An 18,945-nucleotide genomic window follows, 5' to 3' on the forward strand; every position below is an offset into this window, starting at 1 on the left:
TGCATTTGTAAATGATGTTGTTACACAAAGAATAGATAGTCCTGAATTACTTTCAAAACTAAATTTTTACGCACCCTCCCGTCCATTAAGAAATAAACAATTGTTCTACATTAAACTTTACGATAAAGACTATGCAAAACATCAACCTATTAATCAAATGATGTACAAATACAATTTACAATGTGAAATTATAGACGTAGCGATGAACAAAACACAATTAAAGAAGGCATTCAAAAACAAATTCATAGAACAACAAAACAATAGCTTACATTAGTTTTAAGTAGTTTTAAGTATTGTAGTCTACATAGTTTGACTTAATAAATAAATCTAAAATCTAAATCTAAATCTAAATCTAAAATCTAAACACTGAGCGAGCTCTCAAAGCGTTTTATTTGAATGACTCAAGAAGAAATATTCGCTTCTGCATATGCATATTTACTGTTACCCCCTAGAATATCACTTTTACCCCATTTGGGGTAATTTACCCCGGTTCCCCGACCGCTGGTCTACATGTATTTTTTTTTTAATTGGTGTCTACATAGTATTCGGTCATTAAATCAATAACCGTTAGTTATCATAAAAATAGAAATGCTGGATAAAATTGAAGTCATTGTCTGTTTTGTTTACCTAACAGTAAAATCTATCTGTTTGTTAATATCTCTTGCATTTCCAAGCTTTTTGTGGCAATTTTGAATGAAAATTGTTTCCTTCAAATAAAAAACCGAATAACAGCCAAACATCACAGATGTTTCAAAGGTCGCTCAACTTCTACAAATTTGCTTGAATTCGTAGATTATTCACTGAATGCAGTGGATAATAGAAAACGTGATTTCATGATGAAGCATTGTATACAGACTTTACCAAAGCATTTGATCGTATAGATATACCGATGCTACTTAATAAGCTGCTTAAAATTGGAGTTGATTCCGGACTTCTGAAATGGCTTGAATCATATTTAACGAACAGACAACAAAAATTGAAATTTTATGGAAAGAAATCAAGTCCCATTCAAGTCACTTCATGTGTTCCACAAGGCTCACATTTTGTACGTAAACGACATTAAATATCTCAAAATACTTATATATGTCGACGACATGAAGCTACATTTGGAAATAAAAAAACATGAAGATATGAATTTGTTCCAAAATTAAATAGGTATATTCTTCATCTAGTGTCAGAAAAGTTTACTCGAATTAAATGTAAAAAATGTAGCTCAATGTCATTGTTTTGTGAATAAGTTTTGAATGCATTGATAAAATTGATGAAATTCTCAGTGAAGCTACCTAGTAATGTAATGTGTACATACATGTAAAAAAAATGGTGACAATCTGTCAAGTGGTTTTTGAGATAACGTCCAATACTGAAGTTTAATGACAAAATGTTTTAGGCAGAATCGAGCAAAATCCAGAGAAGTTGCATTGGGAGACCCAAAAACATCTGGAAATCAACTATTCGATTAAAGTTCACATGGTTAATCGTTTGAGAAGTCCTAGAAAGGATCCAATAGTGAACTGAATAAAAGTTAAGATGATTGATTTCATTAAGTTAAGGAATGTGAGAGGTTTTTTCAAGCTCAATCCGAAAATATCAATAGAGGAAGTGATAAAAAAGATGATTTTTTTCGGACTGGTTCGTCTAGCTGACTAATAAACAGGCCTGACTTCACTTCTACAAGGTAGAAAAGCTGCCAATCGGTAAAATAAACGGAATCCGTTGTTCAATCGTGCGCAAAATATTTGGACTGCTAGTGGGGAGGTATTTTAAAAATTCCGTGAAGGATAGCAGAACGAACACTTTAACGGTCACCTGGCAGGTTTCTAAACAGAAAATTTTCGTTGACAAGTCTCGCCGGTATTTCCTGGAGATAAACAAGGAAAAAACATTGAGAAATTTAAAGTCTCGTACATGAGGACGCTAACGATCTGCGGAAACTGCACAATAATAGTAGCAAACGGTCGCAAATTAAATTTCCTTCAAAATGAATATAATTTGGTCATTGAAAAGATTAAGTGGTTTGTGTTGTGATCGACTACTTTTGTGACCAGCAAAAGTTCAGCTAAAAACGATAACAATACCAAAAATAAACACCATTTCTCACTTATAATTACCACACAAACTAAAAAAAAAAGAATGATAAAAAACTATGTTTTCAAATCATATCACAATGAAAGTTTAAAATTTTCGGTAAGTCATTGATATTTTTTTCAAAATGATGTTCCTTATTCTGAAGTATAAATTTGTTTCAAAAGAATTTCGAAGCAACTTTAAAATAAACATTTCCTAAACACAGAGTTTAAAACCATTCTGAATTCTAAAATAAATGTCCAATCAGTTACAAAACTAACCATGATAATTTGTTAGGAAAATGGTAATTATAGTTAATTTTAATTCATCTTAGTTTAAATTCTTTTCTTTATTCTCAACTGAAGGGTTGATTGAAAAATTCCGCTGTGGTATTTTGAATTTGAACAAAAAATATTAAATCGATTTGCAATGTGAATTTTCGATAACTGGAAAAATCCATTTTGAACTTAGGAGAATTTATTCAATGGTTGATGGTTTTATGAATATGAAAAAAGAAGAATATATTTATTATTATTTGAAAAGTGCCAGTGATAAAAGTCAGAGATAAAACCTTTTTATAAAAAAATCGTCAAGTTATCAAAATAAGTTCATTTTTGAAAATACAAGCTCTGAGTTTTTCGTCACTTTCGATTGAAATATTGGGTCCTGGAAAAAAACTGACGGTTGAATCTATGTTATTCTTATAGAAAATTTAAATTTAAGGAATTATATGTCAAGTACACGAAAATTCAGAATGAAAAAAACAAAGACAAATTCGTTAAATACATTTCTAAAATTTAAAATGTAATACTATAAAATTTGAATAATTAATTAGAAAATTGAAAATAAAACCGTTCTTTAAAATTCGGTAAATTTATTCAGAAATCTTGAAAAAAAAAATTAATAAGATAAGTTTTTTTGAAACATTTCAGAAGTTTTTTTTAATATCTAAACACGTTTCACCACAACCATTTATTTAATCGATGACTCAAGGCAACAGCATTTTGATGGTTATTTTTTAAATGATTGATGTGGTAAATTTTAGCGTACATTTAGTTTTTAGTACGTTAGGTACATTTAGTTTTGGTGGTAAGGAGTTTTAAATGTATCAGTTTAAAGTGAAATAAAACATTGATAACTGATTAACCAATAAACCTATTTTCATGAAAAAATCATATTCTTATTCTGTTTATCATATTCCATCCAATTAAGGAATAATTTTATGATGAAAATGATGTAACATGATGCAATGATCAACATATTTGTTGAAACTTGCAAAATGATTACATGTATGCTTTAAAAATATTTAAAATTCAGTTTGGATTAAAACTTCTTAAAAATTTGATAATTGAGAAAATGTTAAAAAACATAAAACTTCTATAACTTTTTCCGCAGAACTCAAAATTACTTGAAGTCTTAAAGAAAGTTGATAGTTCATATAAAACTTTTTTTTTAAATGATATGTTTCTAACTTGAGTTTTTGTAAAAAAAAAAGCGCAGACATTTCTTAAATGCTTTTTACTTATTTTCAAAAGTCATTTCAATAACGAAAGCTGATAGAAATATTGCATATTTTGATTCGACTACCCTAAATTAGTCGAAATTACCTTTTAAATTAATTGCATCTCAAAAAATGTAAATTTTGTAGCCTTGTGTAAATTATGTGTTGTGTTCCGCATCAAGAAGAACAAAAAACACGAAATAATATTTAGACTGAAATTGATTTCTTGATGAATATTTCAAATCAGCATTACATTTGTAAAGAAATGAACGATTTTTTTTACAAAAAAAATGGTTCATTTCAAACTCTGTTATTATATTGTAAACACCCATAAAAACCTATTATAAAAACCCATTCTGAAAACAAGGTAGGGTTTTTGGATGTCAAGTTTTGAGTTCTTATACAAAAGATAAACAGATTGAAATCTAGAATTTGGTTTCAATTCGTAAACGTCGAATAGTGTCGTAGATCGAAATGTCTCAAGCCAAGGGTTATGTTGATAAGACGTAATTCCGCCGGAGGCGAGAAAAATATCAGACTTGCTTGTCAAATATATTTTAAGATCAAGTAATTTCCCGTTACTGCGGTGAAGATTTTACTTGGAAAAAAAAAAGATGTGAGAAAATGAGAGTTTCAGGAATAATCCTGAATCCCAAACTTATTGTTCACACCGTCTTCCATCATATGAGGCTCGCTGCATGTTGATCGACATCCAAACACTAAGAAAACGGCGAGAGTAAGCAATGATTTTTTATGTAAACGATATTGTTTCGCAGAGAGTTGATACAGCAATTTAATCTGTCCAACTCATTTAATTTTTACGTATGTTTTTTATTATGCCGAAAAAATATAATTAAGTTTTTTATATTGATATTTTTACAATTCTTTTAAATGAAAGATTTTTTAAATTATATAGGTATTTAGGACAAAACAAACCTCCATAATTTTGCTAAGAAAATTAATAACGCGGTCCTTGAAACTCTGAAAATTTGAATTTTTTAGTTAAGTTACCACTACATTTCATTATAAATTTCAAAATTCAAATTTCAAATCAAAGATTCCATTTTTCAAATTTCGTTTCCATATGCTGGAATATGATTGTTTTGCATCACGAGTTTGTTAAATAATTTAAATATTTCATCCTTCCAAACACTAGTTTTTATGATTTCAGCTAGTAGGATTTTCGTAGTATTTTTTACCCCTAAATGTATGAAACACCCTTATACATTTTCTTTAAAAACATTTTTGATATAAAAAATGTAAAATTTAATTCAAACAAAACCAAAAAGTACTGCCATTGATGCTGCGATAAACATCACATCATTTGCAAACTTTTTTATTTGATTTTTCATTAAAAACAAAGTTTATTGCAACTTACCTCTTTTTCTTATAAGGGTTATCATTGCATGTTTTTGTAAATTTCAAAATAACTAGTGGAACCAATAATTTTTCTGACTACGTCAATTCAAAGTCCCATCAACGTCAAAACTTTTGATGTACAAGCGACGTGATTATTTATGCACATTAAGTTTTTAGAAGCCATTGAAGTTGAAATGTTGACGTTACTTTGCAATGAATCATCTGTCGATATTTTTCTATTTTTTTTATTTGCGGTTGTCTTAAAACCAGACAGGTCCATCTTGCATCGTCTGAGGCTCTGTAGAATTTTGGCGAATATTCAGGTAAGTAGCTGATTTTTTCGACTTTTTGTCAATTTTCATTTGTACGATTTCCTCAACACCGAGATTCAACTGAACTAAACTGTAAAGCTGAGATCATGGTTGGCCCGCCTTCTCGCAAATCCAGTAGTGCATTGTGCAAAACGCACTGTTATCGGCTTCGTTTTCGAGAGCTCTGTCCTTTTGCGATCATCCACCGCACGCACTCTGATCATTGATTACACAAGACGACGAGCACCGAGTGGAACCGGCGCGCTTCAATTCTATCGATTCAACAACGGAATGCTTACATTTTACAGATTCTGATTTGCCTTATTCATGAGCTGCTGATTGTCTGCATGCATTATTTTGCAGCCGCGCATTTTCAACGTCATTTGAACAGTGTTGTTTTCAAAAACGATCAATGAGATCCGTTATCAGATTGCTCATCCTGATTGTTGAACAAGATGCTTATTCTGTACCGAGAAAAGCGCTGTTTGTTGTATGGTAGCGGATCCTTAAAATGTCAAATCTGATTTCGCTGTACTTGTTTTCCGGTGGGATCACTTTTAACACATTCTTTGAAATCTCTTGTAGAAGGGCATTTAAAAAAAACTCTGTTTTTTTAATACTGCGAAGAAACTTTGACATATGTACCTAATGCGATTGATAAAAAGACTCAAAAGAACACAACTGCAAAATCCATACATATTCGCCAACGTGTATTTATATTTATATTTTTCTTTCTTCGATACAGCTTGCTGATCTAAGAGCACGCTACATTTGAAACTCGATTTTAATGCAAATAGAAGCGGGCTTGAATGAAGTGAAGTAAGCAGACACTTACTTACTTACTTAGAGATTGCAGAATAGTGGCAATATACGCCGGCCGAGTAATGAATAACACGCCTAATAGAAGCATTCTTTCTGACGCTCGACGACTTGAAAGTTGCTTCAAATCACTCATCAGCTCTAGCTTAGTCAACTACCGGTTTTCTGCCCTATCATACTTTCCCTTGAACAGCTTTCCGTGAGCCTAAGCTAGGAAGGTACCTATATGCACAATTATAGCACAAGTTTCAGAAAACTAAACAACTTTGATAAGAGGAGACAAATGCACCGACGACCGATTCGTCATGACCGTTTCAGTATGATCTCAATGTCAGTCGCCGGTGAGGATTCTAATAGACCGGTAGTGTCGTTTACGTGTTGTTCCTTGAAAATATCGGTTTGATCTAAAAACATCGTTACTTCGCCCAGCACAATCATGTACTTACGCGAAGAAAAAAAATTATATTTCGAATATTTAAGATGATTGAATCGTTCCAGGCGTACCAAACTGACTCTGGAGCAGCTGAACGCGCTCAGCCCAACGGAATTTCACAAGGTTTTCGAAAATGTCGTCGAGTGTTGGCCCGAGGCGGCTATTTTTTGCTCGGCGATGTTGCCCTTCAAGAATTTCGACACAATGATCTACCTGTTCGAAAATTACCTGCAAAGGCTGAGCGATGAAAACAAGCTTCGAATCCTTCGGTTGCACCCCGATTTGGCAGGTAAACTGCTGGACACCCATCAGCTAACGGAGGAATCCAGCTACGAGCAAGCATCCGTTGGATTGGATAAACTCACAGCGGAGGATAAGCAACGGCTAACGGATTTGAATGAACAGTAATTGAATTTTATTTAAAAAAATATTTATATATCTGGCTAATAAACATCCTTCAATCGTAGGTACAAGCGAAAGTTTGAATTTCCGTTCGTGATTTGCGTACGAGAAGCCTCCAAATTCGATGCCATCCTCAAGGGAGTCACCGAAAGGATGAGCAATGGACCGGCAGTGGAATTGGAGATCGCAATCGGGGAGGTGAAAAAAATTTGTCGGTTGCGAATTCTTGAGTTAGTCAATAAGTTATAGATATTTTGATTGATTTATACTGACTGGAAATCATTTCGATTTAATACGGCATTCCATGTTTTAAATTATTGTACTCAACTTTTTAAAATAGGAAATCTTGAAACTTTACATAAAAATAAATTTCTAACATCAACTACAATACTAGGTATTGACTTTAAGTTCGAAAGAAATTTTGACAGGTCCTCATCAAAAAACTTCAGAACTGATATATTTTACATTAAGATTAATATAACAGAACCAAGTAGAAGATTTAAATTCAATACTGTTATATCGATTTTTTTTATATAATTCTTTATTTGAAACTGCTCATACAATTAAGTTTCAAGGAGCCAAACTCGCTTTTTTTGTTTTTACAATCCTTTCTTAGCTTAGCACTTTTTCTAGAAAAAAAAAAGAAGATAGAAAGGGAAAAATGAAAACAGACGACGAAGATCGATAGTTTTTAGAAAAGCGTAGATTTCAAACATGTAGTCCAAATCGTTTTCTGACTTCAGAATGATATAACGAATTCTTATCTATTCAGTAAGAACATTTCAAGATTATTAAATTTTATAGACGGATAGAAAGATAGAAGAAATGGAAGATGGTGAAAATGGGCGAGTAGAATTTCATTTAGAAACAAATCATCGCATAGGTACAAAATTTTGGTTCAGCACGTGTCAACTACCTACTATAAAGTAGAAGATACTCGATCAGGAGAGCATATCAAAACTGTTACACAAACCCATCTCAACGAGATATTATTAGCTTAGTCTGATATAGCGTTGATATCAAAATCTGCGTTTTGGTCGTTTCGAAAAAAAAAGATTAAGTTAGGGTTGCCATTCGTCCCGCAAAAGCGGGACATGTCCCGCTTTTTTAGAAAATGTCCCGCCGTCCCGCTTTTATCTCAAAATGTCCCGCTTTTTTTCTGAGAAAAGTTTGTGGTAGACTCAACCAAGGTTGCCGAAATCACAGGAAAATCTGTATTATTACAGAATTTTGAGCAAAATTTCGTCATAGAATCTGTGTCACAGAACACATAATTTTTAAAATTTTCACAGAATTCACAGATTTCATAAATGTTGTATAGATTTCCAAAATCCGAAATTTTAATGTCACTTTTGAATTTTTATTTTTGACTATAATTCAAGAAAATATGAAAACAAGGTAATGTAAAATGTTTTTTTTTTCTATCAATACTGTAAATATTTTTCAATTTGTTGATGTTTCACATGATTTTTGCAATGAATTTCGTAGAACTAGCGTCACAGAAAACCGTCATAGAATTTTAGGTTCAAATCACAGAATTCGAGAATTTTTTTTTTGTCAAAAACACTAATTTTTTTTCGGCAACCTTGGACTCAACCACTCTCCGATTCTACCACTTCAATATTGTTGGTCAATGCTTGAAGAAAACGCTTCTTAGGGGCCGTCCATAAATGATGTCACGCAAAATTTGGAAAAAAATAGACCCCCTCTCCCCCCCTTGTCACATATTGTCACAACTTCCGTAACGTTTCATTACGTCACGTTTTCATAACCCCCCCCCCCCCCTCACCCAGGGATAAAATTTTGAACTCTCTAGAAATTTGATTAAAAATGTATCTTTATTTCAAATTCATCAGTTTTATTCAAAGAATTGAAAAAAAGGTTACCAACTTTTAACAAGCTTTCAATCATTGCTTGAAACACATTTAAATCATTAGTCCAAAGATTATGATGATGACTTTCAATATCAATGTCCGGGAAAGTCGAGACTGCTGAGGGAACAGCGACGATGTCTGAGAAACCATTCAAATCTAGTTCATCTTCTTCAATCAATTCGCAATCCAAATCTTCTCTACAGGTTAAAATAGTCAAGCATTCCTGTTTATGTTTTGCCACAATTTAATTGGGGGGCAGACTTTCCTGAGTGTTGCAGTGGAAGCGTTCTTATGAACTTTCTTATGCTCGTAAAGTTTACGTAGTATAATTTTATTGAATTTAGGATAAAATTATTTGTTATTGATTTAAAGGTTTTCGGCGTTTTCAGTCTCTAGAAGATGTCAAACACGAGGTTTTTTACTACATCCTAAAAAAAAAATCTCGTGTTTGACATCTTCTAGAGACTGAAAACGCCGAAAACATTTAAATCATTACCTTACCAGTCGATAGGAAAATTTAATATTATTTGTTATTGTTTTACCCTTTTTTTTAAACAATATGTGTGATGTCACGTTCAAGCTGACCCCCCCTCCCCCCATGTCACAAATTGTCACAAATATCGAAACCCCCTCTCCCCCCCTAACGCGTGACATCATTTATGGACGGCCCCTTATATAATGTCTCCTCGAATATTGTCAACTCCTGTCATTTTATTCTTTAATCATCTATTATCTAATGATTTTCGGAGCCCAAGAGTAAACATCGATCACAGTTGTACCGGATACATTTTTCAATGACTGTCCGCCAACTGCATCGTTGATATAAGATGTTAAAACGACTATAATCAAAACAAAAAAAAAACTAGAAACTGAATAACAATTTTATGAATTTTCAATGATTTACACTGATAAACCTAAATTTTAATTAAATTATTCAATACATCTGAATCCGGGTAATCTGGGTATATGATTTCGAAATTTCCAACCCAAAATTCGGACAATATCAGGGCAAATGTGGTCAAAACCACGAAATTATTCAATTAAAATTAAAAAGAATTCACTTGAAAATATATTTTTCATCGAAACACATCAGTAGATTTTAAATTGCTTTTAAGGCTTCAGTGAAACAGTTCATGATTATGTAGATAAAACATGCTAAAACACTCGTTTTTGGACGTCAAAATGAAAATAATATTAACTCAATTCAAGTTTTTTTGTTCCATTTTGGAAATAAAGTGAATAAATCTGATGAAATCCTGACTTTTTTCTACCGAATCCGCGATACCGGGCCGGGCCGAACTTTTCCTAAATTTTGTGTCAAATATCCGGGCAAGTCCGGGTAAAATGGGGCAATCTGGCAAGCTTATTTTAGCATCATCATTAAATGCTGGTTCAGTTGAGCGTTCTTTGAGCACGTTCTAGCGATGTTAATATATTTCAATTGAAGAAAATATTCTGTAAGTTGTAAGTTTTAAAAAAATTTCGTTTATCTATATTTTGTTACTTTCTATGAACTACTTTAGCTAAAGGAACATATACATTTGTATAGCAAAGGTCTCAAAAACTAGGTTTAAAAGAGTTTCTGAAATGTCCCGCTTTTTTCGGCAATGTCCCGCTTTTTTGTCGTGAATGTCCTGCTTTTTTCTGAAAGTATCTGGTAAGCCTAGATTAAGTACACCGGTTTGCACAAGTGCAAACTCGGGGCAAGTGCAAACGCTCAACTTTTATCTGTTACAAAAAAAAGTAAAAAATATTTCTTCTACTAGAAATTGTTGTTTAGACCCAAACAATCAATCTGACATAGATAAACTAAACTTTATTTAAATTTTTCACTAAAAACACGGCACAGTTTGATCACACACGAATTCAAGTACGTACTAGACATGAACAGTGTGTTTTTGTTTTGCATATTTTGGCTACAAAAAAGGGCATTCAAATCCGAATTTTCGTTAAAAGGTGAGAGTTTGAGGTCGATATTCTAGTGAAAGCAGCAAATTTATGATAAATTTTCAGTACACCCCGAAAGTTTTGAAAATGGCAAGTGCGGGGCAAGTGCAAACGACACTATCGGGGTAAGTCAGGCCCGTGCGAAGGATCCGTTCATGAGGGGGGGTTTTCGAAATTCAAACTTAGCAAAAAATAATAACAATACCAAAAATTCACAATAAATAAGGAAATGGATTACTAACATCATTTTCTTGTCACACAAAATCAAAAAATTATAAATTTTACGAATAAAATAAATCAAACCTTCCAAAACAAACCATAATGAAAGCTTCAAATCAACGATATTTTTGATAAGTCATTGATAAATTTTTCAAAATGATGTTTCTTATTATGAACTAGAAATTTGCTTCAAAATAATTACTAAGCAGTTACGTTATTCATCTTAGTTTACATTTTTTTTTTCTTCATTTTCAAATAAAGAGTTGATTGAAAATTCCGCTGTAGTATATTGAATTTGAAAAAAAAATTAATCGCGATTTCGAATGTGAATTTTTTATAAGAAAAAAATTGTTTACGTACACCAAAAATGAAGAATTACTTATTAAAAATATTTCCAAAAATTTCAATACTTTAACGTTAAAATACATTAAATTTATTTGAAACTTGGAAAAAACTTTACATATAAATTCGGTAAATTCATTTGAAAAATTAAAAAAAAATTAAGATCAAAAAGTTTAGTTTTGACCATTTAAGATTTTTTAATGATTTTTTTCAAAAAACACTTCTTAACATTATAATAACTATAGAAATAAATTGATAACTCAAGGGAAAAGCCTCTTGGTGCTTATGTTTTAATGATTGGTTTGGTAGATTTAAGCATTCTGAACTCGAATCTTTTGACAAATATCTCATTCAGTTTTTGTAATATGGAGTTTTAAAATGAGTCAGTTTTAAGTGAAATCAATCATTGATAACTGATTAATTATCAAACCTACATTTAAGAAAAAATATGTTTCTGATTTTTTTTATTACAATTTATGTAATCAAGGAATAATATTTTTATGATGGTAATGCATGATTTAAAAAAGTAAAATTCAACAGTTTATAAAATTTTGAGAAATATGATAAGGTACAAATATTTATATATACAACTGCAGAAAATAACAACAAAAACTAGATTTCATTGAAAAAATATTAGTTGAAACCCGCAAAACGATTAGATTCATGCTTTCAAAATTTTCTAAAATTCAATTTAGTTAAAAACATGCTTTCAAAATTCGTTGAGTGGGGAAAAGAAAACAAATAGGAAACATCTATAACTTTTTTTAGCAGAACTTAAAATTACTTGAAGTCTTGAGGAAAGTTGATAATAGATTTTAAAGTTTTGTTTTTGTTTTAGTTTTCTCAAAAAAGTGCAGAATGTTCTTGAATGATTTTAAGGTAAAAAGTTATTTCAATAACTAAAGCTAATAGAAAAAATGCATACTTAAATTTCAGAACGTTTTAAAATGGGATGTTGAGCATTGAAAAGAACAAGAAAAAATCTAAACTGAGGCAAGAATTGGTTTTTTGAAAAATATTTCATATCAGCAGAACATTTCTAACGACATTAACGATTCTTTAAATCAAAATTTTTAATAATAAAGTAGACGGTATAAGATTTGAGATATGTTTTGCTAATTCTGTGGACCATCGTGAGAAGTAAACGCCTCTTACATGATGTCCAACTTGTCGATGAATAAAATTAGTATTCAATTAATTAATTTTGAAGTTAAAATGATTCATTTCAAACTCTGTTCTTGTTTAGTTACACTTCTCAATAAAAATCCATTCTCAAGGCAAGCTAGGGTTTTGTGTCAAGTTTAATGTTTAAATACGAAAGGTTATCTGAAGTGCAAATAGAAATTTACAATTAGAAATTAGTTTCAATTCGTGAACGTAATTTTATGGTCTTGTAAATGAAATGAGATGGTTGATTTGTGACTGGTGAATGTAGTCTTATTGTGGACGTTTCGGCTTCTCAGTCAAAATATAATTCAGAAACACTAAATTTACTAAATGTTCTACGTTTCGGCCATGATCTTGGCCATCATCAGGGAAATTGGAATGTGTACTGTTTGTGTCTGTTGTATTTCTTATGGCTGATTTTTTGTTGGATTTTCCGAACCTGATTTTTTAATTTGTTTTTCATTACTTTTTTCAAATAAACTGTGAAGCTCTACGGTATTTTAATATGTCTGTCTCACTCACTTGTTGTTGTCAGACAACAAGAAGTGAACGCTAGGAGACAGACATATTACAGACATTTTGAAATTTTTTCACAAAAACACCGTTACTTTTTACCAACATTTTTTTATTTTTCACTTTTAAAGGGAATTTGTTTAGAACTGTTTTAGTGATGCAACGAACGATATTTGATAATTTTTGAACACATACATATTTTTCTAGGACATGTGAAAGTTGAACTATGGTGAAAACCGTTTGCACTTGCCCCGATGTACCTTATATCTCTTTTGATACAATCAATTGTTTTTTTTTTCTGCCGGGCAAGCAAATGCTTCGAAAACTTTCATTGTAAGTTTGAAGATCTTATTCCAATGCACCAAGCATGGTTCTGTGGCAGAGTGCGCGCCTTTTAACCTGCAGGTTGGGGTTCCAATCTCCTGGCAAGTACCCAAACGTTTCAAGAATTGTTCAAGTTGGAAACCAATGCATGAAAGTTTTGAGTACACATCGGGAGAGTCCAACATTGCAGACAACAATTGTATACCAGCTTGCATGCAAGACTCATATTTTTTTCATTTTTGGTGGTCTAAAACCTATCTGATTGAAATATAATCTTGATATAATGCTATCAAGGATTGATATAATTAAGTTATGCTTGCATGGAATTTTTGCTATAATTTGAAATGTTTTAACATCCTACGAGTACTAAATTATATCTCATTTTTATAGGAAAAATTGAATATCAATATATCTCATCTTGATATAATTTCGTTTTCCTCTTCTGTTCGGATACATACATATAGAGTACAGACAGATATGCAACCTTATACAACCTTATATATTTTGATCAGATTTAAGCTTTTATTCCCAATGCTATCAAGGCAAAAAAGTTTAAATCTGATAAAAAAGAAGCTTGAAAACGAGAATCACTAACACTTAGAAAATAGATGTTGGTCACACATTACATGGTCGGGATTCAACCAGACCGAACTGAATGCCAATTTGGAAAAAAAAAGTGTTATCTATTGCAGCGGATGCGAAACATGATAAACACCTATCCAAAAAATATCGGAACATTAATACTATTTTTTCTGATTTTATTAGAAAATTTCAATGTTGCAGACAGTGGAAATGGTAAAAATGCGTTGGGCCAAAGTGAACTAAGAGCCACCTTAAAGGTAAAGTCGAAAAGCATGTTTTGGTCATGAAAACTGATTTTGTGCGAAATAATCTTCTGTGTGTTGATTTTTTCGATTCTAAACAGTGCTCGGACTCTTCAAAAACTAATATCTGATAAATTATATGATAAAAAAATGTTACCGTGGCTAAAAGCCTCATGTTGCAGAACGTTTGCACGCTCTTTTTTTTAAACTCAAAATTAAGTAGTTTTGGCTCAAAACAGCACTTCGGTGGCTTCCCTCAACTTTGAGTTTGACTGGGCAATAGCAAAACTAAGTTCTGATAGGCATACTCAATACTAAGTTCGGCAGCCGAACTCGGATTTATCCTTTTTTTCGAGGGTAGCTGATTTTCAGGGAATTAAAGGATGATTAAAATTTGTTGTACCCGGATGTTGCTGTTCCGGTACATTGCATTGCAATTACAGAGCGGTGGAAAGTTTTGACATTCCCGGTCAAAGAAAACTTCCGGATGTTACTTCCCACGGGAAGTAAACAACATCCGGAAGTTTCCGGACATTCCAAGCCGCTCACCATATGATGACAATGACGGACAGAATTTTACGCTGACACGGTGAACATGCATTCCATTATGAAGTTCCTTCATAGTCTTCCGGTAATTGTTCCGGAACGACATAATTTTGCGACGTGTTCGTTGGTTGCTGTTCCGGTTCGGACTGAACTCGCTAAGTGTTTTCAGTCCAACAAAGAGAGTTCAATTTTTAGTTCATAAGGTCGAACTCAGCTTTGATCCTTCGCCGAAGGAAAAAAAGGGATCAATTTGAGTTCGCAGTTCGAACTCCGTTTTGATCCATCGCAAGGAGGAAAAAAGGGTACTTAACTTTAAGTTCATAGAATCGAACTATGTTTTGAACCTCGGTCATACTTAATTTTGAGTTTAAAAAAAAACAGCGTGTGCATTTGTTAAAATTTTGTTCAGCCAGACTGAACCGAACCCCTTGAATTTTATTTGCCAATTTACTTAGGGGAATGTCAGGATTTTTAACATTTAACGATAAAAGATGCTTTATTTTATTGCTTGCTGTCGTTCAGAACGCAACCGGTACGTAACAATCAAAGATATTCGGCTTTTCAAAAGCAGGAAGGGGACAGAAAGGGACTATAATATTTTTAACAACACCAAGTTAACTTATGTAATAATCGTTAAGACGGGAGGTCCAACAGGAAAAGTTGACACGGAAGGTCTGCTATATAGTAACCGTTGGATCAGGAGGACCAATATGAAGAGTGTTCTGAAGGTTCACTTATGAATTTTCGTTGAATGGGGAGGACCGACATGAAGAGAGTGTTCTGAAGGTTCACTTTATGAATTATCGTTAAATCGGGAAGACCAACATGAAGTCTGTTCTAAAAGTTCACTTTATGAATTTTTGTTGGATCGGAAAGACCAACATGATGAGTTTTCTGAAGGTTCACTTATAAATTTTCGTTGGATCGGGAGGACCAACATGAATAGTGTTCTGAATGTTCACTTTATGAACTATCGTTAAATCGGGAAGATCAACATGAAGTCTGTTCTGAAAGTTCACTTTATGAATAGTGTTCTGAAGTTTCACTTTATGAATTATCGTTGGATCGGGAGGACCAACATGAAGAGTTTTCTGAAGGTTCACTTTATGAATTATCGTTGGATCGGAAAGACCAACATGATGAGTTTTCTGAAGGTCCACTTATGAATTTTCATTAGATCGGGAGGACCGACATGAATAGTGTTCTGAAGGTTCACTTTATGAACTATCATTAAATCGGGAGGACCGACATGAAGTCTATTCTGAAGGTTCACTTATTAATTTTTGTTGGAAGGTCCAACGTGAAGTCTGTTCTGAAGGTTCACTTTATGAATTTTCGTTGGATCGGGAGGACCATCATGAAGAGTTTTCTGAAGGTTCACTCATGAATTATGAGCGGTTTTCGGAACATCGCTTCTTGTTTTCGTTCTTTTTTTTTGGTGTGAAGGGGAGATGAGTAGCCGATAGTTGCGAGAGCGACACGTTTTCTGATGAAATGCCATTCCGAGATATGCCACATACGACGGCTAAGCTGTCGTGTCGTGTCGTGAACCGTCTTCTCGCGAGGGCCAGTCTACCAACGATCTCGAGTATGTATGGGTGCGTGTCTCCCGTTCAACCAGCGTAGAGCGAGCCATAAGTTACACCAGATGGCAGATTATAAGTTTTCAGATTACGATTCCCGAATATCAAATTTCGGATTCTCCGGTAACAGATTCTGAGATTTCAGATTAAGATTTCAACTTTCAGATGCAGATTTCGGACGGGCCCGTCCGGAGTATACGTGTTCATCACATGTAAACTTCGGACCAACCAGATTTCATTGTATAGGTTAAGGTAGTGCCATCTCTATCCCGGTCCTTCTTCTCCTAAATAATGAAATCTTGCGGGGTAAAGTATGGTGTACGTTAATAAGTTTTCCTCGCAAAAATGCTCTTTCGCTCTTTTCAACATCTGTCAATTTTCTCCTAACTTTTCTATCCATCTTCATCAATTTTCATTTCCGATATTCTTTCTCCAAGAATATACACTTTCACCAATATGCCGAAAATCAATTTACAAAGATGCAAATTTCAGATTCAGATTTCCATATTCTCAGTTTTAGGATTTCAGATTCGTCTCTGATTCCCATTTCAGATTTCAAATTCCAAGATTATTAGTTTTGAGATGATTATGATTATGATTTCAATTTTCAGATCCTCAGATTTCATACTCTCAGATCTCAGGTTTAAGTTTTTCAGATTTCAGATTCTTAGATTTCAACTTTTCAGATTTCAAATTTCAGATTAAGGTCTAAGAACTGATTTCAATTTCACATTTGAAAGTTATATATTTTGCCACTACAGAATAAAGTACTTAAATAAAAACTACTTTCAAGCTTGATTTAAGGTGTTGGGATGATAATGATACAAAATTTGGATTCATCAAATTGAACGCATATTTTAAAAATTTGAATACAACCAACATAAATTTTGTTTGAATCATATGTTTTTATTAAGGCATTCAACCAGAAATTGTCGTGTAAGATTTTCAAAACCTTTTGAACTGGCAGAATATGACCTTATCTTTTACAGATTTATTAGGAGTTTGAAAATAATTAGGGTTTGTTTATTTTAAACCTTTTTTTCTATAACATAAACAAATGGAAATCAACGAAAGAATTAAATAAAAAGAAAAATTAAAGTAAATATCTGTACTGACTAACCTGAATCATTTTTGTTGGTTTTTGCAAAATAACAGAATGTTGTTGATTAATGAATTCTTTCAATTTCTATCAATTTTTCATGGCTAGCATCGTCGAGAAGAAAAGCTTAGGAACGTGCGCGTCTATATCGTGAGTACATGTTGGATGTTGATCGACTTCTTCCACGCCGATCGTTACGGCGATCCCTAAAACGAGCTCCGCCACGCCGCAATCTGTGGAATGAAAAACCGTTGGCCATGGGCGAAAGAATCGTATAAGATCAAAAATTTTCTCACCTATCAGTCCCCATGTACTCTCCAGGAGTACTAGGATGTGGTGCCTTGGTAAGGGAATCGTCAACCCGAATCCGACGGCCATGTAACAACGCCCCATTACAATTGTCCCGAGCTCTCCAAGCATCTCGCCGGTCTCGGAAATAAACGAAACCAAAGTTACGCGATTCTCCTGTTCTCTGATCGTAGATGACGATTATTCGCTCGATCGGTCCGTATCTTTCGAACATTTTCCGAAGGTCCGTTTCAACCGTAATTCCGCTCATACCGAAAACACCCAGGCAATAAAAATCAGACAAACGATAACGATGCGTAGCGCGGTTCTCTGATGGTGAGTATCTCGAACGATAATTTCCGGTCCGATCCCGCGGAACGAAATAGCCCCCGCGGCGACGTGCCCCAGGAGTTGGTGCACGGATTGGGCTTCTGCGCCCTCGATTTTCTATATTGTTGGATCGACCGAAACGATCCGTCGATACACTTTTCGATCGTGTCTGGAAATAAGCAAGAGAAAATTGCTTTAAATGTTGGAAATCCGGACTTAATCCAGCAAACTTACCATGGCATTTACGATGCTATTTCGAGGTCACCAAAGATAAAAACGAGCACTTCGAAATTTTTCCGTTTAGGTAATCCGCACTCCGCAGCCGAAACGAAAAACAAAACATGAGAGCTTGACACAGAGCAAAACGACATTCTGCTTTTGAAGAAGAAACGTGCATGATTTAAAATTTGTTTAACTTTCCAAATGTTTTTAACCTTACGATATTTTTCAGTGCATGCATTTTTGGTCGGCAAGCGTTTGATGTAGTTTGTGTTTTCAAAGAAAGAGAGCGCTAACTCATGAAACGCTTCAATCTGGGAAGCGTCTTGGCTAATTTCTACACGGAATGTATTTTTTTTATAAATTAAATAAATTAGTATGAAGAATTTTTCAAATAATTCTGCCTGTTAAAAAAATTAGAAATAGAGTCTTAAAGCAGTTAAACTTTGGTTGATATTAACTTGTTTTGAGTTTAAAATAAACTGTATTGTTTTTTTTTTTTATAATTCTTTATTTGAAACGGCTCATACGTTTAAGTTTTAAGGAGCCACACTCGTTTTTTGTTTTTCACAATCATTTTCTTAGTCTAGCACTTTTTTTTAAAGAAAAAAGAAGATAGAAAGGGAAATATGAAAATAAAATAGGGTTATAGACGGAGATCGATAGCTTTTAGATAGAAGTAGATTTCGAACATGTAGTCCAAATCTAGCACAGCTAGCACGTCTCTCACTGGAACGTTAGGTGGTTTTCCTCGGGCCCGAAGGGAATCTATGAAAGTCGT

General features: G+C 33.2%; 2 protein-coding genes across 2 annotated transcripts; one reads left to right on the forward strand and one right to left on the reverse strand.

Annotated features, from left to right (window-relative positions):
* Positions 1–6,350: 6,350 nt before the first annotated feature.
* Positions 6,351–7,277, forward strand: LOC129748864 (2-oxo-4-hydroxy-4-carboxy-5-ureidoimidazoline decarboxylase-like). The gene is made up of 3 exons (XM_055743628.1): positions 6,351–6,492; positions 6,553–6,891; positions 6,955–7,277. Coding segments are annotated over exons 1-3 (525 nt in total). The 5' UTR covers positions 6,351–6,490; the 3' UTR covers positions 7,139–7,277.
* Positions 7,278–17,165: 9,888 nt separating this feature from the next.
* LOC129740963 (transformer-2 protein homolog alpha-like) lies at positions 17,166–18,305 on the reverse strand. The gene is made up of 3 exons (XM_055732627.1): positions 18,180–18,305; positions 17,624–18,114; positions 17,166–17,560 (listed from the first exon to the last, which is right to left on the reverse strand). The coding sequence occupies exons 1-3, from the start codon at positions 18,180–18,182 to the stop codon at positions 17,455–17,457; spliced, it is 600 nt and encodes a 199-aa protein (XP_055588602.1). The 5' UTR covers positions 18,183–18,305; the 3' UTR covers positions 17,166–17,454.
* Between the last annotated feature and the right edge of the window lie 640 nt (positions 18,306–18,945).

This window comes from Uranotaenia lowii, chromosome 2, assembly GCF_029784155.1.
Source record: "Uranotaenia lowii strain MFRU-FL chromosome 2, ASM2978415v1, whole genome shotgun sequence".
Taxonomy (NCBI): domain Eukaryota; kingdom Metazoa; phylum Arthropoda; class Insecta; order Diptera; family Culicidae; genus Uranotaenia; species Uranotaenia lowii.

Excerpts from the sequence above, each read along its gene's own strand:
- LOC129748864 (XM_055743628.1), top strand. Across the intron at positions 6,892-6,954 it reads CTAACGGATTTGAATGAACA|GTACAAGCGAAAGTTTGAAT; the intron begins GTAATTGAATTT and ends CTTCAATCGTAG.
- LOC129740963 (XM_055732627.1), bottom strand. Across the intron at positions 17,561-17,623 it reads GAGTACATGGGGACTGATAG|ATTGCGGCGTGGCGGAGCTC; the intron begins GTGAGAAAATTT and ends TTCATTCCACAG.